We start from the raw sequence: 24,565 nt of genomic DNA, 5'->3' as shown, positions 1-24,565 counted from the left end.
GGTAGACAAGACTGTCTCGGAGATTCCTTACTTCTTTAATTTTCTAATTCTTTATGTGAGAGAAAAATATGCATATAAGAAGGCTTAATTAGCTGATGAAGTTACATCTCTACAAGATTTCTCTCTCTTAAAGAAAACAGTAGATATCTCATGACAAACTGAGGCTGAAAACAATCTCTGCTGTGCCGAGAAGGGAAGGATGGGGCTTTTGCTGATTCTTCCCCCTGTGTTACTGTAGTATGTCTGAGCCTGGGGCTGGATGAAATATCTTCCTTTGCCCCGTCACTAGGTACCACTTAGGCCAATTACATTTAGGTTCTGCAGAGACCTTCTCTCATGTGTCCAAGACAAGGAACTGGTACAGGGCAGATCCCCTGGCATGACTTGTAAGGTGGAAAACAACGGTCAATTCTTTCTGACTATTGTTAACAAGCATACGCCTTTGGAAGACTCACCAGGGATCTGGCTCTCCTGAGGAAGCATGGGCACGCCACCTGTGGCAATCAGGATGTGAGGGGCGGTGTACTTTTCCCCGTTGACCTCCACTGTGGGCTGGGCATCACCCGTGAATACTGCATGGCCGCGGATGATTTCTATGTGGGACTGGAGAAGGAAGCATGGTCACATTAGCCTGTTCTTAAGATTAAAAAACAAAGGGGTGGGGAAGGGAAGTACTGGGAGTTTGGGATTAGCAGATGCAAACTATTATATATAGGGTGGATAAACAACAAGGTCCTACTGTATAGCACAGGGAACTATATTCAATATCCTATGACAAAACACAATAGAAAAGGACATGAAAAAAATATATATGTATAACTGAGTCACTTTGCTGAACAGCAGAAACTAACGCAACATTGTAATTCAATTATACTTTGATAAAATAAAAAAAAAGAAGAAGAAAAAGATTAAAAATAAAACAAGGGAATTCCCTGTCCAGTGGTTAGGACTGGTTGGGGAACTAAGATCCTGCAAACCGTGTGGTACGGTCAAAAAATACCCAAAAAACAAACAAAAAAACCAAAAACCAAAACAAAACTTGCTGCAACTTCTTACATCTTTCCATTCTCTACTGAGGATTGTGATTTATGGTTTGCTGATGCTAAGACAACTCTCCAACGTTCGAGTTTCTGCAGAACTTCTGACTGTTAATTGATACTTAGGTTGGGGGTTGCCATTTGATGCTAGAACTATGCAGTAAGAAAAAACAAAGGGACTATCTTGGGCCAAAACCCAGAGACTAAAAAAAATATATGCAAGTCATTCCCACAAGGAAGAAGATTACATCTTTGTCCCCAAGAGTTGAAGGAGAAAGCCTTTCTCACTTAGAATGAAAACACACTGAAGAATGATGTGTCTGGAGGAAAGAAAGAAGGCTGAGAAAACAAAAGGATAAAGGTGCAGGGAACTGAGGCCAAAGGGAAATACTCTGGCCAAGGGAGGGAAAAGCAATGTTTATGTTTTTTCAAACGAAGGGGGGAAGAATACCACAAAATTCCATGACCGTGAAGCTCTACACTAGAGGTGTTGAGAACTCAGACTTCATTTGCTCTTCCTGGCAGCCTCTGTGCCTGGGCCTGAGTTTGGACTGCCAGCAAGCTTCTGCCTGCCAGGATACACATACTGGCAAGAAATGTGGGCAACTCACAAGGATAATGGGATCCTGTAAGCATGATCACAGAATGGAGCGTTGCAACATTTTGGAACATACCTGGTTCTGACTTGAGCTATTTCCTCCTTTCTAATCAGCCCTCCAGGCCTGTTCTGCAGGTGCCCTGCTTAATCAAGGTGAATCAAGATTGATGCCAAAAGCCACGAGGCTCCTGAAAAACTTTCCTTCAGGAGGTAATGATTTCCTACCGGATGCTAGACAAAAAGGAGACTGAGTCGAGTGGTGATAATATGGGTAATCGCTTGGGGAAGAAACTGATGAAATTTTTATTTTCATTTCCTAGGATATTTCACAGAAAGTTTCCTATTCCGAATTTCTGGATTGCCTGTGATTCCTTTTCCATAAGGTCATGGTAAATTCTGCTACACACCAAGATTTTTGAGGATTAAAAAATGCTATTTCCTGAGTAATTTTCCTATCTCTTTTGCAAAAGTACTTTAAGCTAGCTCCATTAAAAAACAATTTTTTTTTAATTTGGGTGTTGTAGTATAGCAAATGGCATCTCATTTTCATGTCTAGCCACCTTAAAATCTCTTGAACTCAGTGCACAGGGGTCTGAAGACCAAATACTTTCCCCTTGAATTTGGGGGTTAAGGTCAGAAAATATCACCCTCCAAAAAAATAAACCCAATGAATGGTAAGAATTAATATAAAAATTATGAGGTTAGCCATCTGTACAAGTAACTCACCCTAAAAAGGGGTTTATAAACACGTGCTAGTGAGATTACAGTGGCCCAAATACCATCCCAAATATACTGATCTAATATAACCTAAGCTACGTTGATGTCTTAGAAATTGCAGAGTGAGACCACAGAGACCAATTAAGGGTGCTGGGAGTCACACTGTCAAGAAAAGGGAGAGTTGGGACTTCCCTGGAGGTCCAGTGGTTAGGACTCCGCACTTTCACTGCCAAGGGTGTGGGTTCAATCCCTGGTTGGGGAACTAAGATCCCACAAGCCGCACGGCGAAGCCAAAAATAAATTAATTAATTATAAATAAATAAATAAATAAGAAAAAGGAGAGTTGGATGGTGCTTCAGTACAGTCCAGTGGAAGAGGAATGACATCAAAGCATGAGGGTGGGAAAAGCCTCAGCAGAACAAAGGACAACATACATTTGCTGAAGGCAAACACACTTTGCCCAATTTTCCTGATTGGACTTCATTCACAAAAACGTCCTTCTGAACCATAACATGGTGTCCTGAGTAGATTTAGCCACCAAGGATGAGGGTGTTCTCAGCAGACGAACTATGGCAGGTTTCCAGCCAGATAACGGTCCTGATTTTAACCCATAAACTGGCACATTGTTACATAATCAGGCTCTTATGTGCTTGGTTTCTGGAACTAAGTGGAGGGTCAGACAGGTGCAGGCAGGCATCAGGTGAGACCTGCTTCGCCGACTTAGGCACATACGTCCCACTTTCCGTAGAAATAGAAATGAGACTGGCCTACTAAGTCCGACTTACATTCTTACAGGTCAATATCAAAACCAGTCATCACAAAAGAAAGAAAAGAAACAAGAGATAAATGTAAAGGCTATGTCTGGTCAGATTTGGTTCTCCGGCAGAGAACAGCTTCTTCTCAAAGTTCAAAACCTGGCATGCTCACCTTGATGAGATTATTCTGATAGATGGTGTTTAGGCGGCTCACGTAGGCATCCCGCTTTTCCTTTATAACCCTGCAATGAAACCAGAGTCAGGACTGAGGATCTGGACTCTCCTCTTTCAGTCGTAACTAGGGCCTCTGACCCTGAACATGCCGGAGCAGAGAATCAGACTGTCCATAAGAGCCCTGGGAGTGAGTGTCTCTAAAGACAGGCACACCTTCCCCTGTGTCCGTCTGCGTTCCGTATGTGCAGAACCCTTATTCTACTCTATGGAGAATGTTCACTTGGCACGCAAGGTTCGTAAATTTCTTTCTGCAAAGAAGGCAAGGAGAGCTGCTTTGGCACAGTGCCTAGTATATGGTGGCCACTCGTTATTTGCTCAATAAATGAATGAATATGCTAAAATTAAAAAAAAAAATTTATGGCTAGAAAAGTTCATGGCAGGGAATCCCCTGGTGGTCCAGTGGTTAGGACTCCATGCTTCCACTGCAGGGGGCTCAGGTTCGATCCCTGGTTAGGAACGAAGATTCTGCATGCCGCAAGGCGTGGCCAAAAAAAAAAAAAGTTTATGGTAGTTCCTTTAGAAGTTAAACACGGGGGATTAAGAGGTACAAACGATTACATATAAAATAAATAAGCTACAAAAATATATTGGACAGCACAGGAAATATAGCCAATGTTTTATAATAACTCTAAATGGAGTAAAACCTTTAAAAGGTGTGAATCACTATGTTGGACATCTGAAACTTACATAATATTGTATATCAACTATACCTCAATAAAAAAATAAATAAAAGGTATAAAACTTCAAAAATAGTTAAATATTAATTGCCATATGACCCAGCAATTCCACTTCTAGGGACAGTCCCAAAACAACTGAAAATAGGGACTTGTAGACCAATATTCATAGCATTATTATTCACAATAGACGAGAGATGGAAAAAACCCAGGAGTCCATTGAAGGATGAATAAAGAAACAAAGTGTGGTATATAAATATTAGGGAACAGCATTCAGCCTTAAAAAGCAATGAAATTCTGACACATACCACAGCATGGACGAATTCTAAAAGTGCTACGCTAAGTGAAATACACCAGGCATAAAAGGACAGATGTTGTATAAGGTACCTAGAATAGTCACATTCATAGACAGAAAACAGCATAGAGATACCAGGGGTTTGGAGCAAGGGAAGACTGTTTAACAGGTACACTGTTCTGTTTGGGATGGTGGAAATCTGGAAATGGATGTTGGTGATGGTTGCACGACACTATGAATATACCTAATGCCACTGAATTGACAACTTTAAAAGGGCTAAAATGAACCTTTCACGTTGTGTTGTGTATTTTAAAACCAATTTATTGATGTATGACTGACATACAAAAAGCTGTACATATTTAATGTATCAACTTGATGAGTTTAGAGATAAGTATATGCACAAGTAAGTCATCACTGCAATCAATGCCAAAAACATATCCTTTACCTCCAAAAGTTTATGTTATATACACTTTGCCACAATAATACACCCTCAAAAAATGTATGGCTTACTTCACTATGAAAGAAAAAATGTACGTTTGTAAACAGAGCCCTCTCAGCGTTTACACTTACCGCCAGCTGAATTTACCCTCACAGCTTTGAAAGCCATAATCAACGTGGTCATGCATGAATTCAGAGTGGACAGCTGTGTTCCACATTACCTATAAAAAAAAGTACCCAAGACAGTAGTGCATGAGTCCAGAGAAAAAAGAGAAATTTTTTTCTACAGAAAGGTAATATATAATAGTAGATAAAGATACTGACCTTTAACTTACAAACAAAACTAAACATTTTAAAAGAGAAACTTCAGAAATATGACCAGATAGATTTCATAGCGAGACTTCTGAAATGTTGGGGGAAATTAATTCTATTGTTGAATTCCACAGTTTATATACTCTGTAAAAGCAGAATATTATATGTCTCACAGTTCTTCCATTCAAATTTACTACTGCTTACATTCATTTTAAGTTTCAAATTTCTTTAAGCCTTGCCTTCTGTGCTCAATTTAAGAAATGGAATTGCATCTGTTAACTTTAAGATTTAGAAGGAAACTATTAGATAAAATTGAGCACTGGAAACTTTAAGAAAATGGATTCCTATTAACTACAAACGTGTCCCTGTAAGGATATATGTAATCAGACATGTGGAACTCAAAGGTTAGCTGCGTCTCCTGTGGGATGTAGCCTATAATCTGTAAACCAACTGATCATCACGAGAACTGAATTGAAATCGGCATCCAGAACTCTAGATGACAAACTACCATCTTCTTTGTCAGACACGCCAGAGACATGACTTTTATTTATTTATTTATTTATTTATTTATTTATTTTTGGCTGTCTTGGGTCTTCGTTGCTGTGCGCAGGCTTCTCACTGCGGTGGCTTCTCTTGTTGAGGAGCACAGGCTCTAGGCGTGTGGGCTTCAGTAGTCATGGCACACGGGCTCAGTAGCTGTGGCTTGGGGGCTCTAGAGCGCAGGCTCAGTAGTTGTAACACACGGGCTTAGTTGCTCTGTGGCATGTGGGATCTTCCCGGACCGGGGCTCGAACCCGTGTCCCCTGCATTGGCAGGTGGATTCTTAACCACTGCGCCACCAGGAAAGTCCCACGACTTTTGACAAGCCTTTGATTCCTTCTTTGTACCCTCCTCCCTTTATGCCTAAAGAAGAATAAATTGATGACTGTGCTGGATTCTTTTAACTGAGGTGCAATTCTATCAACTGCTTACCACAATGGTATCCAAATACTGTCCTCAGAAACATCATTCAAGCAACTTGAGAAATTCAATTTTAGAGTGGCCAGGAGATACCCAACGTCACATGCTATATGATTTAAAATTGGATAATTTATAGGGAAATAGATTTCTGTTTAAAAACAAAAACTACTAACATCAAAATAAAACAAAAAACCCATGACAATCTTGACACGTCTTTCCAGGAGAAAAACTGTTCTTGTCTCCCTGGGAAAAACTGATTCAGAGATGCCCTGGAGCAGGTGAAAGACCAGATGGCTTGAGGCAAACACCTCACTCCGTGCAAAGTCACCCAGGTTCCATGTAGTTAACCAGAGCCACATGTAGGAGGGACATCCATCCATCTGCCACCATCATCTACTTGGTCTTGGTCATATCAGCACTTGGGCTTACAGTGGGGTATAAACTTTTTTATTTCCTGGCTGGATCTTCTATTGAGAAAAAGTTATCCCCTGCAGATGGACAGTGCTTTTCTTTTACACCATGACTATAAACATTTTGTTGGTCTTTGTTCCTTCTAGACCATCAGAAGCTTGAGACCAGACACTGTGTTCCATTCCTGGTTATCTCCCCTCTGTGTTCCCACAGGGACTTTGTCACTATGGGAACTTAACCACAAGGTTCATGGCCAGGATGAATTTCCTTTGTATGTATGATGCAATTAGTATCCAGGAGCTAGTATTTCTGTGGTTATCTCTCCAGCAGCCCCTCCCTCCTTTCTTCCTGGCTGAAAATGCCACTCACTTGCCCATTCTCCCCTGCACGGGTAGCTCATCCTGGCCAGGAGAATCTAAAGCAATCTTCAGGGGCAGTGCTGGGTGAGGACATCCTGCCTGGAGCTCCATGAGCCATCCTGTAGCCATGAGGGGGCAGGGGTTACCACTGACCATACACCTAGGATACCAGAGCGGAAAGATGGAGAGAAGCCAGGGTTCTTTCAGATATCCTTAAGTGCTAAGCCAATCTCAGAAGCTGCCTATCTCCTGGCCTCTTTATTTCTTCCTCCAGGCTTCTTAATAAATGATATTTAAAAATACAAATAAAAACTATCCTATTGAGCTTCCCTGGTGGCGCAGTGGTTGGGAATCTGACTGCCAACGCCGGGGACACAGGTTCGAGCCCTGGTCTGGGAAGATCCCACATGCCGCGGAGCAACTGGGCCTGTGAGCCACAACTACTGAGCCTGCGCATCTGGAGCCTGTGCTGCACAACAAGAGAGGCCGCGATAGTGAGAGGCCCGCGCACCGCGATGAAGAGTGGCCCCCGCTTGCCGCAACTAGAGAAAGCTCTCACACAGAAACGAAGACCCAATGCAGTCAAATAAATTAATTAATCAAGTAAATTTTTAAAAAACTATCCTATTGTTTAAGCCCTTTTAGTAGCTTTCTCAGTTATTTTTTGCAGCAAGAATTTTAACTGGCACATTTGAAAACATCCTTACTCTGATCATGATTTACCAAATATGTCAAAGGAGTGTGGAAGGAAGGAGAAGTAAAAGTTCTACCTTTTTGGGTACACATCCAACATTCACCTAGAAAAAAAATAAAAAGCACATATTTTAAGATTATTAAACTCAAACCAGCAAACAAACATGCAGGAGATGAACCCCAAGCATCAACCCAGGAGACTTCCTTGAGTTCTAAGTCACACTCTACAGCTGCTTCCTTTTTTCTATTAGAGTTGGAAAACATAGGAACATTACTTTCCTTGTATGAGGAGGCAGAGAATTTTACTTATGAGTATTTTCTCAAGAAAAGCAGTTGAGGGCTTCCCTGGTGGCGTAGTGGTTGAGAGTCCGCCTGAGGATGCAGGGGACACGGGTTCGTGCCCCGGTCCCGGAGGATCCCACATGCCGCGGAGCGGCTGGGCCCGTGAGCCGTGGCCGCTGAGCCTGCGCGTCCGGAGCCTGTGCTCCGCAGCGGGAGAGGCCGCAACAGTGAGAGGCCCACGTACCGCAAAAAAAAAAAAAAAAAGCAGTTGAGAAGAGACGAGGAGGAGGGGGAGGGGAGAGGAGGGAAAGGGAAGAAAGGAGGGAAAAGGAAGAAGGGAGGGAGGGAGGACAATTCCATTTCCGGGGGAGGGGGATGCTCTGCAGGGATGGTAATAGGTCAGGAGGTGACCAAAGCCTGAGCTTGCACAGGTCCAAAGGAACAAAGCAGAGAGAAACAGCAGCACGGAGGTGAGAGGACCCACCAGCTGAATAAAGGCAACTGAACCATTTGAGCAACTGTCCTAAAGGATTTCTGGGAAACTTACCATGGCCTATGCTGGGTGAAACACCCAGAATGTCCCCTTTGAGAAAATCTCTAGTGGAAAACTACATTATTTTTCAAGATCAAAGGACAACTGATGAATCAAGCAGTCAAGTTCATCCATGCTATTATCTAGCCAGCTAGCTATTGATCTATCTCCATGCTTATATACTTGTTAGAGATAGACACAAACTTGACTCAGCCTTCTGGCAGTCTACACACAAAGGAAAACACAAATAGTTGTAAGATTTCACGTAAAAATTAGACAGTTGTTTAAGAAAGTAACTATTCATACCCCTCAGACTAGAAAGAAATTCCTTGCAACAGTCCTTGTAAACTGTGATGTATATGTTTATACACACATTTTTGTTTATATCTGTTTTTTCCTTTTGATCACATCCTAAAATAACCTGGAAAAAAATTGTGGTTAAGAGTAACACTAATTAGAATTTAGACAATGACATTGTACTATAATTATGTAATATGATAAATATCACTACATGGGCGATCATATTACAACCTATAAATGAATCAGAGTAACACACTGTACGCCTTAAACTTACACAATGTTACATGTCAAACTTATACAATTAAAAAATATTTTTTAAAGAGTAAGACTGATTAAAACTGCACATACCATTTGGCACATACCATTAGAACTTAGCAATTCTAAATTTAGGAATTTATTACACAGAAAGAGTCACATGTTATGTTCAAGCATCCAAAGATGCATGTATAAGGATGTTCCCTGTAGTGCTGTCACAGTGAATAACTGGACACAAGTTAACTACCCAACAGTACGGAAGCATTATTACAGGGAAATTATTGTACACTGAGCCTATGGAATACTCTGCAGCCGTTAAAAGGACACAGTAGATTTCTATTTACTGTTACAGAAGGTGTTCTTAGGATATTAGGTGACAAAAAGAAAGCTGCAGAACAATTTGTTCTGCATGTTCCAATCTGCATTATATATAATTGCAAATGTACACATACATTTAAACAGTTTGAGCAAATATTCCATGTTCTTAACAGCAGTCATCTCTGGGGAGGGAGAAAAATTTCATATTTCACTCTAAATACTTTTTATAATGTCATTCATTACTGTATAATTCATTTAGACCAAGAAATAAACCAAAATGATTTTATCTGGGTAGTGGAATTTAGATGGGTGATTCTTTGATCTCTCTTGTTTATTTTCAATATTTTTTATAATACAATTATTTTCCTTTTATATGGAAACAAATGCCTTCTAGACATAACTGATGTCAGGTGCCTGTAAGCTCTGCTGATCATGACCATAAGGAAAGAGGCGGGCTCTCTTGGTGTCCAAAGAACACATGTCTGGTGCCAAGTGTATGACTAACGTTAATTTTTTAGAAGTTTCTGAACTTTTTAACTTGCGACCATTCATTCATTCAGAAGTACTGATGAAGTGCTCACTCACTGCTGCCAGGCATTATGCAAAGCAGAGCACTCAGTGGATATGGTCCCTGCTCTCATGGAGCCCACGGTCCTGACCTGGGAGAGGTGCTCAGCCTATCCAAGATGCTGGCTCAAGAGACAGCAGCAGAATCAGCCACATTCCCTAAAATTTCCAAGTCTTCGGCCAGAAATCAGAGGAAGAAGGTGGTAGAAAATTGTGAGCTTCGGGGGCTGGAGAATCTGTATTCCAGCACGGCACACTTTGGGTCCGGGGGCTATGGCAGAGTGGAAGCCCTTGACCTTGAAGCACTCCTAGTGATAGGCCTCCAGGGTTTCCGACGGTTTCAGAAACCTCTAACACTTCAGCGCAACACAACTGATTATCAGATGGCTCTTTGACTTGGAAGGGAAGAAAAGAACAATTGGTTACCTACAAAGCTGGGGAAGCCGGGGTGGAGAGCTCTGTGCAGTCCTGTTCAAGCCTCCGTCTCGCTCTCCAGCTGAGGTTGCTTTAGGTTGTCAGAAAGAGAGCTCGGGCGTAGAGTCAGACAGACAAGAGTTTGAATCCTCCACTTCCTGGAAGTTGGTGGGTAGCTTTCTAAACCCCTCTGAGCTCAGTTTCCCATTCCATAGAATAGGAATGATAATACTTACATTCCAGAGATTTTGCGAAGATCAGAGATAATGTATGTAAAGCACCTTTTTTCTAATTCATGATAGGTGTGATGATGCCATCGACCCCTCTGAATTATTCCTGCAGTCTGCCAGCTCCCCACGGGTACAAAAGCCGTATGGCAAACAGAGGAGATAGATTCCCCGGTGGCCGGCTCCCTTTCAGAAACAGATCAACAGATGGCAAAGAAAGCGTGCCTTCCAGAATGGGGCACTAGGGTCACGGGTTGTCAGGGCTCTGACCTCCCAGGAGTGCACACAGCTAAGACCTGCAGCATACCACGCTTTCCACCTGGCAAATCCCCCTGCAGAGCCCGCATTCTCTAGGTGGGCACTCACCAACAATAAGCAATAGGAACAGAGACAACCCAGTGCCAGAGAGATTCCTGCAGCTCTGCCTCCCTCTGCAAACTGATGGTCCGTCTCTGAGAACTCCCTCTTCCAATCTAGTGCTCAGAATCCTGTTCCGTGGGCCTGCCAGCACCGGCTCACAGTGAGGACGGGGGCCTCTCCAAACAGGGACAGAACATGTGAGGAGTCTGATGATACCTGTGGCAAAATTCAGAGGTTCTCCACTTCCCTAGGGCTGGCGCTCTTACCTTCAATTCTGCCCAGATAAGTAAAAACCGCACACTGCCCATGTCACTGGTTAATTTACAACCTCACCTGTCGAGAATGTCACCTGTGCTTAAGTAATAGGAAGCTTCCTTCCTCTGGTTTCCCCCTTTCTGTTCCCCATCACAGAGTTGCCTAATGGTTCCTATCTAGTTCAGGACTGATATGAGGAAGGAGCACTTACAAGATGACCAGTCATCATTCACTAAGCAAAACAGTATTGGTTCATCAGCACATTCTTTCAGATTGTGCAAGACACTGTTCTAGGGGCTCGGTATTGCTGACCAGAACAGATAAAGTCCCCTGTTTTTATCAGCTTTACACCAACAGTTATCAAGCAAGATGCTGTCTGGACACCACTTGCCCATGTCCTTTCACAATTCTGACACTAACTCTGATGTGTGTCTTATTTCTCCACACAATCAAGCAATTAACTCAATTCTGACACTATCTACCTGGAGACAGCATTAGATCCCAAAGGTGAAGGGCTCAGTCCTACAAGACTGTCCTATCCCCCCCGCCCCTACTTCAGTCACCAACCACAAGTCCAGGTTGTCAGCTGTGCTTCTGAGCGACCGGCTATAGACCCAAGGTTCCAAAGACCCCTTCCCCTTTCTTGGGTTTGATTAATGTGCTCGAGTGGCTCACAGAACTCAGAGAAACATGTGATGAAACATTTTACTTACTAGATTACCAGTTTATTATAAAAAGTTATAATATAACTCAGGAACAGCCCAATGGAAGAGATGTACAGGGCAAGGTACCTGGGAAGGGGTGTGGAGCTTCCGTGTCCTCTCTGGGCATACACGCCACCCTCCCAAAACCCCATGTGCTCACCAACCCAGAAGCTCTCTGAACTCTGTCCTTTTGGTTTTCTATGAAGGCTTCGTTACATAGGCACGGCTGACTAAATCATTGGCCACTGGTGATGGTCAACCTCCAGACCCTGTCCTCGCCTAGCCAAGGGCAGGGGGTTAAGGCTGATGTTCCAACCCTCTATCACATGGCTGGCTCCTCTACCAACCAGCCCCCATTTGATGTTCTTTCCAGAAGACACCTCATTAACACAAACTCAGGTGTGGTTCAATATCCAGACACCCCTACCCCTCAGCATGTAGTAAATTCCAAGGGTTCCAGGAACTCTGTGCTAGAAATGGGTACAAAGGCCAAATACATATTTCTTGTTATAAATCCAGTATCACACCCTGGCACATATTAAACATTCAACATCCATGTCTTTACCTTCAAATTTCAGATAAAGGTTAGCCCAGTAAGGCATCTACCTTGAAAAAGAGAGAAAGAAAGAGGGAGGGAGCAAGGAAGGAAGGGGAGAGAGAGAGAGGAAGGGAGGGAGAGAGAGGGAGGGAGAGGGAGGGAGAGAGAAAGAACGAGAGAGAGAGAAAGAAAGAGAAAGAAAGGAAGGAAGGGAGAAAGAAAGGGAGAAAGAAAGAAGGAGAAAGTATTCTGTGTACGGCAGAATCTAAAGTAAGAAAATGAACTGATACAAGAGGTATTCAAATGTTAGAACTAAAGTTATTTTGGTCCAATTCTTATTTCAGCAGAACTTTAGATGAATGTGAAATCTCCAGTCCCAGGGATCAAACTTCAATGAACTCTTACTCTGGGGCATCCGGGGAGACCCAGACACAGCTACAAGAGTGTCAGTTCTGACACAGCTTTGGAGTGTCAGTTTTCTCTACCACCTGACACCCACTGAGTTATATCTGGCCCCAAATCTCTTGCTTCCCCCACTCAAAAGAAAAAGGATCTGGGATCCCATATCCTATTTAATATCTCATGTTGTAACACCCAGTGAATAAATGGTTACTAATTATGACTGTTGAAATCCACTTACAAATGCGGAAGGTCATTAGGATTGCCGTAAAATTCCTTTAATTCCACTCTACCAGAAAAATTCTCTGCTGCTACTTGTTCAAGGTACCTTTCGCAAAGAAACAGGAACTCTGAGGGATCAAGAGGAAGTCTTTCTTTTTCTGGCCCTGCAGATTTAGTGGGTTCTGAGGCAGACGGCAAAGCAGTATTACTAAGACTGATGCAAAAGATTAAACAATCAGTAAGGTAAATCACATATATACACTCATATGTATAAAATGGGTAACTAATACGAACCTGCTGTATAAAAAAATAAATAAAATAAAATTCAAGAAAAAATAAGGTAAATCAAAAGACAAATTTCAATAATAGGACTTGCCTGCTTGAACTAACCCTACCCTTTCTGGTCACTCCTTTCTTTGGCATTTATGAACACAGGCGTGCCGCATTTTATGAAACTCTCAACCCAGGAAACAAATTAGAATTCTTTTCTGGTTTTGAGGGAACCTTGTCAATACAGAAGGAACTAATGGCAGGGTTCCTTAAACTGAGATCTCCTTTTAGTAAATGTCCATTTAAAAATTCACGTTCAAATAGAAGGGACTTTCACTTCTATGTAAACTTTTTACAATGAGCCAGTATTACTGAGAAGAAAATGAAAAACATTTTTGAAGCTGCTGTAGTACATGAAGTATATGTGGTTTAGCACATTCAGGTGAACTTGGTTCTGTAATTCCCAAACATTTCTGAAAACAATCCTTACTTAATGCTGCTCCTTGCTTATGAGGAACAAAAGGAATGAAAATCACAACAATCATTACAATAATGATAATCTCAGTTCCCCAGCACCGTTTTCCTTCCAAGTCAAACCCATAAAAGACATCCACTCTTGTCTGCTCATCTTTGTTCAGACTTTTCGATTTATGAACAAAATATCACCAGACTGACACAGGCCATCAACTTTTTACTTGCTAATACCTACTTTAAATCATACAACTCTTTACTATCATGCTCATTTCATATAAGAAAGGATGTTTTAACACCAAACGACATTGCCTTAAAATACTATATTGAACTTTATGAATAAAACCATTATACTGTGAAAAAACATTAAAAAAATAAAAATGCATGTTCAAACTTGGAACAGCATACTAATATAAGTGAAATAAGCTAGTCACAGAAAGACAGATATCACGTGATTCCACTTATACGAGGTATCTAAAATAGTCAAATTCATAGGATCAAACAGTGGAACAGTGGTTGCCAGGGACTGGGCGGGTAGGGAGTAGGAGAGGGCAATGGGGATTTACTAATCAATGGGCCCCAAATCTCAGGTAAGCAGGATGAGTAAGTTCTAGAGATCTGCTGTACAACGTTGTACCTACAGTCAACGATACTGTACTGTATGCTTCAAAATTTGTTAACAGGGTAGATTTCGAGTTAAGTATTCTTACCATTAAAAAAAAAGAAGAAGAAAAGCATGTTCAGCCTACTGGGGATACAGACACTATAATATCAAAGTACACGCTATCACCTCCGAGTTAGTTTCTGATTTACATGTCGCTGAGTAGTTGTTTTCGGCCTAGATGAATACAAACAACCCACCAAGGGGCCTGTTTCTCAGGCCTCTTCCGAAGCCCCCGCTCCTCCTGCTGGCCTCTCCAACTGGTGTGTACAGCACAGCTCACTGTGACATTAATGATCAAGTAGGCTTTTGCTAGGTACAAACTTCCAGTTATAAAACAAACAACTTGGGCTTCCCTGGTGGCGCAGTGGTTGAGAGTCCGCCTGCCGATGCAGGGGACACAGCTTCGTGCCCCGGTCCGGGAAGATCCCACATGCCGCGGAGCGGCTGGGCCCGTGAGCCATGGCCGCTGAGCCTGCGTGTCCGGAGCCTGTGCTCCGCAAAGGGAGAGGCCACAACAGTGAGAGGCCCGCGTACCGCCCAAAAAACAAAAAACAAAAAACAAGTCACGGGGATGTAACGTACAGCATGGTGACTATTGTTAATAACACTGTATTCCATAGATGTATTTTTTATTGAATGACATCACTTCTATGTGGAATCTAAGAATTACAACAAACTAATGAATACAACAAAAAAGAAGCAGACTCATAGGTATAGAGAACAAACTAGTAGTTACCAGCGGGGAGGGAGAGGGGGGAACATAGGGGGAGGGAAGTGGGAGGTACAAACTACTGGGTGTAAGATAGGCTCAAGGATGTATTGTACAACATGGGGAATAGAGCCAATATTTTGTAATAACTGTAAATGGAAAGTAATTTTTTTTAATGATATAAAAATTTAAAAATGAAAAAATAAGACACTAAATTTCAATAATAAAGATTCACATTCATAAAAATACTTTATGTGCAAGCAAAAATGTTCACTTAACAAAAGAAAATCATTATATCAATACTTTGCAGTTTACACGGCTTGTCACTATTTTTTTTAATAGATCTTTATTGGAGTATAATTGCTTCACAATACTGCATTAGTTTCTGTTGCACACCAAAGTGAATCAGCCGTATGCATACATATGTCCCCATATCCCCTCCCTCTTAACCCTCCTTCCCACCCTCCCTTACCCACCCCTCTAGGTCATCGCAAAGCACCGAGCTGATCTCCCTGTGCTATGCTGCTGCTTCCCACTATCCAACTATTTTACATTCGGTAGTGTATATATGTCGATGCTACTCTCACTTGGTCCCAGCTTCCCCCTCCCACCTCGTGTCCTCAAGTCCATTCTCTATGTCTACATCTTTATTCCTGCTCTGCAACGAGGTTCATCAGTACCAGTTGTTTTTTTTTTTAGATTCCATATATATGTGTTAGAATACGGTATTTGTTTTTCTCTGACTTACTTCACTCTGTATGACAGACTCTAGATCCATCCACCTCGCTACAAATAACTCAATTTCATTTCTTTTTACAGCTGAGTAGTATTCCGTTATATATATGTACCACATCTGCTTTATCCATTCATCTGTTGATGGACATTTAGGTTGGTTCCATGTCCTGGCTACTGTAAATAGTGCTGCAATGAATACTGTGGTACATGACTCTTTTTGAATTATGGTTTTCTCAGGGTATACGCCCAGTAGTGGGATTGTTGGGTCATATGGTACTTCTATTTTCAGTTTAAGGAACCTCCGTGTTTTCCATAGTGGCTGTATCAATTTACATTCCCACCAATAGTGCAGGAAGGTTCCCTTTTCACCACACCCTTTCTAACATTTATTGTTTCTAGATTTTTTTATAGTATCCATTCTGATAGTGTGAGGTGATATCTCATTGTAGTTCTGATTTTCATTTCTCTAATAATAAGTGATGTTGAGCATCTTTTCATGCGCCTCTTGGCCATCTGTATGTCTTCCTTGGTGAAATGTCTATTTAGGTCTTCTGCCCATTTTTTCATTGGATTGTTTATTTTTTTGATGATGAGCTGTTTGTATATTTTGGAGATTAATCCTTTGTCTGTTGGTTCATTTGCAAATATTTTCTCCCATTTTGAGGGTTGTCTTTTTGTCTTTTTTATGGTTTCCTTTGCTGTGCAAAAGCTTTTAAGTTTAATTAAGTCCTATTTGTTTATTTTTGTTTTTATTTCCGTTACTCTAGGAAGTGGGTCAAAAAAGATCTTGCTGTGGTTTATGTCAAAGAGTGTTTTTCCTGTGTTTTCCCCTAAGAGTTTTATAGTGTCTCGTCCTACATTTAGGTCTTTAATCCATTTTGAGTTTATTTTTGTGTATGGTGTTAGGAAGTGTTCTAATTTCATTCTTTTACATGTAGCTGTCCATAAAAGCTGCTAAGAGGGTAGATCTTAAAAGTTCTCACAAGAAGAACTCGTAACTATGTATGGTGGCAGATGTTAACTACATTTAAGGTGGTGATCATTTCCCAATATATACAAATATCGAATTATTATGCGTACACCTCAAAGTAATAAAATGTTATATGTCAATTATACTGCAACTTAAAAAAAAAAGGTTTTGTCTGGTGATCAGTCCTTATTAGTAAGAACTGTATGCCTATACCACAAGAAGTGGGTCAGTCTTTGCCACAGAATCAGTACAGTCAGAAAGAACACTGGAACACATGCTCCTACAGGCCTGGGGCAAAGGGAATAGTAAGTCAGAAAGAACTTTTTCCTCAACCTGACTCTTCCCTTATCTACATGGGCAGAGAACTGAACCGCCCTGAATAGCAGAGACAAAGCTCCCAGAGGGCTCTAATTCACCTTGGCTTTGGGCCATCTGTGCATTTCCTTTTGGTTTGCACTTGATCATGAGAAGCATTATACCAGCAGACCTTGGAGATATTGCAGATTCAGTTCCAGACCACCAAAATAAAGTGAATATCGTAGGAGTCACACAATTTTTTTGGTTTCCCAGTGCATATAAAAGTTATGTTTAGGGACTTCCCTGGTGGCGCAGCGGTTAAGACTCCGCCTGCCGATGCAGGGGACACGGGTTCAACCTCTGGTCTGGGAAGATCCCACATGGCGCGGAGCAACTGGGCCCGTGAACCACAACTACTGAGCCTGCGCATCTGGAGCCTGTGCTCCGCAACAAGAGGCCGCAATAGTGAGAGGCCTGCGCACCGCGATGAAGAGTGGCCCCCGCTTGCCGCAACTGGAGAAAGCCCTCGCACAGAAATGAAGACCCAACACAGCCAAAATAAATAAATTAATTAATTAATAAAAAGTTTGAAATATTGCGAGAATTACAAAAATGTGACAAAGAGACACGAATGAGCAAATACTGTTGGAAAAATGGTGCCAACAGATGTGCTCACCGCAGGGTTGCTGCAAACCTGCAGTTTGTAAAAAAAAAAAAAAAAAAAAAAAGCAGAACCTGCAAAGTGCTATGAGTTATGCCTATATTTACCTTTCTGGAGACTCCCAAAAACTGAACTTGAAAATTAACTCACGTATTTTTCTGCTCTGAGAAATTACTTAATCGCAGTAGGCACTAAAAGATTATTTTTAATTGAATCCTAGAAAAACAGATGATTTCTTTCAGTTTCCCTCTTTTAATGCCTAACCTAGTACTATTATAATTTTTTGCCTGATCCAGAAAAATAAAGAGTAATTTAAGAGTGGAATCTGGGCCTTCCCTGGTGGCACAGTGGTTACGAATCTGCCTGCCAAGGCAGGGGACACAGGTTTGAGCCCTGGTCCGGGAAGATCCCACATGCCGCGGAGCAACTAAGCCCGTGCGCCACAACTACTGAGCCTGCGCTCTAGAGCCCATGAGCCACAACTACTGAGCCCACGTGCCACAACTACTGAAGCCCGCGTGCCTAGAGCCCGTGCTCCACAATAAGAGAAGCCACTGCAATGAGAAGCCTGCACACCGCAACGAAGAGTAGCCCCCGCTCACCACAACTATAGAAAGCCCGCGTGCAGCAATGAAGACCCAACACAGCCAAAAATTAAAAAAAAAAAAAAAAAAGAGTGGAATCATGTTGGAGACTTCCCTGGCAGTCCAGTGGTTAAGACTCCATGCTTCCACTGCATGGAGCGCAGGTTTGATCCCTGGTCGGGGAACTAAGATCCCACATGCTACACGCAATGTGGCCAAAAAAAAAAAAAAGAGTGGAATGTTATTAGAGCTACACCTGCCTCTTGACCTAGTTTACCCAACAGAAGTTTAGTAGCAGTACTGGCTCTCATTGCTTATTTCACTCTGAACTTGAGGCGATCAGAATATGCCACCCCAAAACATGCTCCTTTGACATAAAAATTATTTTGAGGTGAAGACAATTAAGAAACAGCAGACACAGGAGGAACTCTGCTCTCCCCCTTTCTACCTAAAAGCAAAGGTTAAATTTCCCTTTATGAAGGTGTTTCCCACCCTTATCCTGTACCAGCAGCAGAAAAACCCTTATCACTGGAGATGGAAAGGTAGCACTGAGATGAATCTGCACAAAAAAACCTTATTAAAGTAACCCTTATCTTCCATTAGTTTCCCCCCATATATTTACCTTCCCACAATTTACCGCCTCTAGAAGCCCAAGCCCCCTTTCCTTTGTCTAGTCACTTTTCCACAATTTGTCACCCTTTGTTAAGTTGGCATTAAGCTCCCAGGCCTAAGAGTTCCTTTTTTTCCCCACTTCTTTTCTGTGACACTCATGTGTGCATATGAAATAAACCTTTTCTCCCATAATCTGTCCATTTTCTGTTTAATTTGCAGGCCCCAGCTACTGAACATAAATGGGAAGAGAGAAAGTTTTTCCTCCCCTAACACAATACAGAGCAAAGTCATTTCATACCTGAGTTTCTTAACAGCTTAAAGTGATAAACTCCATCAAAGAAAAGTGAACTCTCAGGTACACCAACACAGGTCACTCATCTTGAAATTACCCGTTTGCTCGGAAGGGGCCTACTCCATTGTATCACAGAAGAGAAAAAAAAAAGCATTCCGGAAAAGGAAAACTGAGGAGGAGTCAGGAGATCAAGGCAAACAGTCACACCATACAGACCCCCATGGAAGGCTCTTACTCCAGAAGCATGAAATTATGAAACCAGGAAATGAATGACTCTAGGCCCAAACTCATTACCATCTGATGCCCACAACTGTGCAGGGTTCTCCAGATTGATTCTAATGCTTCCATAGGGTTAAAGTCTTCACACAGTTCCTGCTCCCCATGAAACCCCCAGCGCTGAGCTGGGCTCAGGTACACCAGAATCAGAATGGGGCTCTTTAAAAATACACCTGCTGGAGCTTCACTCCAGACCTATTAGATCAGGAGCTGTGAAGTGGAGACCCACCTAGTAGATAAGTGCTTTTAAAGTAAATAATGACTGTTTCCTAAGAGGCAGAAGTAGGAAGGTTCCTCCCCTGTAGCTGAAAAGAATGCTTAAAAATGTTCATCAAATCATAAATTACTCCACACAATTACACAGAAGCCATGGTTTGGCTGCTAATTAGCACAGCTAATAACCTATGCTAATTCCATAGGTTATTCTACACTTGGTTTGTTTTCAATCACATTTTAATTGACATTCAATTTGCTCCTTGGTAAAAATGAGGGTCCAGGGCTGGAACAGTGCTTCTAAATTCCTATAAGGATTTGTGTAAGTTGGATCCTTAATGAAATGAAAGCAATGGGGCCCATGCTCCGTTTTTATAAAGCTAAAAGTATTCAATTTAAAGGACAGTCAGGACTTCCCTGGCAGTCCAGTGGTTAGGACTCTCTGCTTCCACTGCAGGGGACACGGGTTTGATACTGGTGGAGGAACTAAGATTCTGCAAGCTGCATGGCAGCCCCCCTCCACAAAAAAGAGTTAAATAAATAAAGGGCTATCCCTTACTTGAAATTATAAGCTTCCTACTTTTAATCAAAAAATCGTTCTTGATGAAAATGATAGTGATAGAAGAATTTTTTTAATGATCATTACTCTAAAAAAAATTAAGTCAGCAAGCTTATGTAAGTGCTTCCTATTAAAAAAACAAACAAACAAAAAACAACTATAGTCAGACTGGATTAGTAGATCTCCAAAATCACTTCCAACTCCATCAGTCCATGAGTCTAAGTTTTCATGGAGGAACGCTAAAAACAAAAACTGGTATCCACAGCAACTTAAAAATTTTACCAAGCTTTAGAATTAACATGCATTAATTAGCATTTAGGAAAACAAAAAAAACCTGGTTGGAGAGTCAACAGTAAAGAAACTTCTGACTTTCCCAAGGGACATTTCTCAATAGTATCTCCAGTACAAAGCCACTTTTATCGTGTCACTCTCCTGCTCAGAACCCTTCCACAGTTCACTGTGCTTCCAGAAACTCTACTTTTTTACTACCACCTGACCATCAGCTTTATAGGAGACGCCCTCTGCTCCAGTCAATTTTTTTTTTTTTTTTTGCGGTACGCGGGCCTCTCACCGCTGTTGGCCTCTCCCGCTGCTGAGCACAGGCTCCGGACGCGCAGGCTCAGCGGCCATGGCTCACGGGCCCAGCCGCTCCGCGGCACGTGGGATCCTCCCGGACCGGGTCACGAACCCACGTCCCCTGCATCGGCAGGCGGACTCTCAACCACTGTGCTACCAGGGAAGCCCTCCAGTCAAATTCGATTACACAACATACCTTGCTTCTGTGCCTCTGCCCCTGACCTACCCTGTCAAAAAATGATATTCATCCAGTTCAAGTTCACAAAGATACTATCTCCATCCCAAAACTATCCAATGTGCCCAAGCAGAAGTGATAATTACACTCTTCTCTCAACTACCATAACAGCAATTAACATAGACCCCCTCACTCTGGGGTTGACTGTCTACATTTTGCTTCCCCCCACCTTATCGCGAATTCCTTGAGGGAAGGGACCTTTGTCTTACAAATGTTGGTATCTACCCTTTTATCTCAACCAGCCCCAATCCAAATACTTAGCACTTAGATTACGAGAAGTGAAGACAGCAACAAATGAAACATGCTTCAGAATGCCTCGATTTTCCCTAACACCTGTTTGGAAATCACTGCACTAAGAAGTTTATTAATGCATCTGTGGATAACCCAGATAACTAGAATACGGAGACAAATCTAAACAGGTCTTATCAGTCGGTTTTATCTTCTCTGATATTCTAAGGCATACTACATCTTTCCTTGAATTCAAAACCAAAAGGCAGTTTGAGAAGAGCCCAAATGGAATGAAATAAAAATATTAAATAGGGGATTTACCCCAAGAGATCAATGCTTACTAAAAAATAAAAGTTGCTGCAGCATAATGAGATAAGCAAGGCCAGGCACTCCATAAGGAAGCAGTAAATGGTTGACTCCTAAGCTGTCCTTTACTTGCTCTCGGAAGTAGTTGATCTCTTAAAGCATTTCACGTTTCTAACAGGAACCTAAAAATGGGGTCAGCCCCTTCTTGATCAATACCAGTGGAACCAGGCAACCATGAAGGCTGCCACAAGCTGATTATGACACACATGGCGAAGGAGGAAAACAGAAAAGTAGAGAGGGACAAAGATGAGTAGTTATCAAGTGTTGTCACCAGTTGCCCGGGGGGCCTCTTAGTGACACCCCTCCATCTGCTTTCTGCAGAGCCAGACTTCTCCTAAGAGTCTGTCTAGACTAAGGTGTCAAGGTGCAAGTTGATAATTAAGAGGGATTTTTCCTTTCCTCGTTCCCACTTCCGTTTTGAACTTAAAAAGTGAGCACGGGACACTGGAGACAGCCCTTTCACAGCTGTTAATTTTGAGTTTCATTCACATACGGTTATTGAGCAAGCTCTTTGTTAAGGCGATGAGAGTTTGCAAACATATGAACCCATTTCTGCCCTTAAGGAGTTCCCAGTGTAGTGTAATTTAAGCATCCCTCTCCAAAGGAACTTCGAGAACTCCATGCCCAAGCCCAGGTTACACTCGGATACATTTTAATACTAACAGCAAGTACCTCGCCCAAGTCTTGTGACAGAAGAGCCCACACCAATAACTTGGGAACTAAACTTATTTTTTAAAGTAATAGTTCCTCAATCGCAGGATTTACAACCCTCTTTTGGGGGGAGGTAGTTTTAAAATCCCTCCAAAACAAAACAAAAGGTCTGTAAAGTCATTTAACGATAAATTCTACATCAATGTCAACTGTAGCTGGTGATTCTCAACCTTGGCTGCAATTAAGAATCACCCAAAGCCGAGGCTGCACCCAGGCAGCAGAATTTTTTCAACTCCTCAGGTGATTCCAATGTGCAGGCAACAGTGAGAACCGCTGCTGTAAATTCTGCCCTTGAAACTGAAGGGAGAGGACCGGGATCCTAATTCAGTGACACGGGCTCCATCCTCCCTTCCCCTCTCCCCACAGAGACTCAGACCAGCTGCAACTATTCTAGATGCAGTTTTATGTTTCATGGATCTGGTGATGAGATCGAGCATGGAACCCTTCCACCTTGAGAAGTGAGGATGCAGGAAAGTTATGTTAGATTTCACCAGCTCCGGCCAGCGTTATTATGATACCTGTGCTGGAACAGACACAGGCTCAGCTTCGGGGTCTGCGGAAAAGCCCCTTTACACTTGTCTCATCAAACCCCGCTGGGATCCTAACTCCGACCCGCGTGGGAAAGCGGACAGCGCAGGGCTGGGGGCCCATCCTCAGGGAGTCGGGGGAGGTCGCACTAGGCAAGGGCACAGGCTGTTCCTGCAGAGAGAGGATGAGACAAAGCGGGACGGCGGGACGCGGCGCTGCAGGAACCCAGGCATGAAGAGAAGCGCCGGGAGCGAGCGGGTACTCACGCAAGTGCCGCCCAGCTTGTGGCTCTCCACCACGGCGGCCCGGGCGCCCAGCTCGGCCGCCCGGCGCGCGCTGGCCAACCCGCCCGAGCCGCCCCCGATCACCAGGTAGTCGTAGCAGGCCGCGACGCCTGCGGCGGGCGGCGGGCACGAAGACTGCGGCCCCTGCCTAAACGCCATGGCGCGGGAGAAGGCGCAGGCAGCCCGGGCCCAAGGTGGCGCGTAGCCGGAGAAGGTGCGCGCCGCCTGCCTCCAGCCGAGCCCCTCGCTCGCGCTCAGAGTCCGGGCCGGCAGGGCCATGCACGCGGAAGTGCGCGCCGCGGGGTTGCGGCCCGTGGGCGGGCCCGGGGAAGGAGGAGGGCGCGCGGGGGCCGGCGCAGCCTCACGGTGACTAAGCACTCAGCCGGCGCGCGGCGGCGTTGGGGGCTGGCGATGGGGCTACCCGGCTTGGCCGGACCGGGGCAGGGGGAGTCGCCCCACTCCGTCCCGCTGTGCGCGAGCCAGCCCGCCCTGCTCCAAGGGAGGGTCTCTCTTCTGGGAACTCTCCGCTTCCGTCTTCACCCCAGCATCTGGGTCCCCGCGCCCGAGTGGCATCAGCCGAATGTAGGTTTCTGAAGGCTGATGGGGCGAGGAAGGATGAACGCCCCCTTTTGTTTCCCCAGCCTTTTCTGAGCGCACCCTTTGGGAGTTGCCAGTGGCGCCGACTTCTCCAGGAAGGGAGACTTGCCCACCATCATTTTGAGGGTGATGTTTCTCAAGGTTTGATCCGCAGACCACCTGATCTCTGGGCCCTAACCCAGATCTACTAAATCGGACCCTCTGGAGCAGGACCCCAGCAATCTACATTTTAAACACCCCCCACCCCGGCTTTCAGCACATTTAATTTGGGAGGCTTTGGAACAAATGTTTTTGTGTTCCACAGATGAAGCATAAAGATAGCGTAGAGGTGGAGACACAAAAGCATTTTCCTCCCAAGCTGTAGAGACTGGGGTGTCATTTTAGAATATCTGGAGCAACCAATTGCACAACAAAATAGTAAATCAGTCAGTTTGTGTGGCTGACGCCCATCACCCACAAGGCTGTGAGCACTGGAGGCAAAGGAGTAAAGGTCCGGGTCTCAGAAGCTAGGCCCAGCTCGCTGAAGGGGAGGGGGACCAACCGCACGCCAGTTAGAATGGTATCCAGTTGTTTTTTTAGGTTTTTTGTTTGTTTTGTTTTCCTGATTAAAAAGTAATAGAGGGAAAAAAGGGAAAGATCCTCCTTCCACTAGGCTGCCATGTAATAAATGTAGACTAAACAAGAGTTAGAAAAATCATCACTTTACAACTATCATAGTGATCACTGTCATTAAACATCAGTGAATGTTAAAACCACTGGGTGAAAGTTTGATGAGGAAAAGGTTGTTTACAGTCAGACTATGTCCCCACAGATTGCTTATTGATCACAAAGGGGAAAATGGTGGCTTTACGGTGGGCCACACACCACCTTA

General features: G+C 43.3%; 1 protein-coding gene across 1 annotated transcript in view; it reads right to left on the bottom strand.

Annotated features, from left to right (window-relative positions):
* Positions 1-23,426, bottom strand: part of GSR (glutathione-disulfide reductase) — a 45,183-nt gene extending 21,757 nt beyond the window's left edge. Inside the window, exons 1-5 of the mRNA XM_079909404.1 lie at positions 23,080-23,426; positions 7,561-7,587; positions 4,881-4,969; positions 3,280-3,349; positions 456-603 (exon numbers count right to left, since the gene is read on the bottom strand). Coding sequence (XP_079765530.1) covers positions 456-603; positions 3,280-3,349; positions 4,881-4,969; positions 7,561-7,587; positions 23,080-23,376 — 631 coding nt within the window. The 5' untranslated portion in view covers positions 23,377-23,426. The remainder of the gene's footprint in view (positions 1-455; positions 604-3,279; positions 3,350-4,880; positions 4,970-7,560; positions 7,588-23,079) is intronic.
* Between the last annotated feature and the right edge of the window lie 1,139 nt (positions 23,427-24,565).

The sequence above is a fragment of the Stenella coeruleoalba genome (assembly GCF_951394435.1).
Source record: "Stenella coeruleoalba genome assembly, chromosome: 21".
Classification (NCBI taxonomy): Eukaryota; Metazoa; Chordata; class Mammalia; order Artiodactyla; family Delphinidae; genus Stenella; species Stenella coeruleoalba.
The sequence above is the reverse complement of the archived record's forward strand: the minus strand, read 5'-3'. Positions and strand labels throughout refer to the sequence as shown.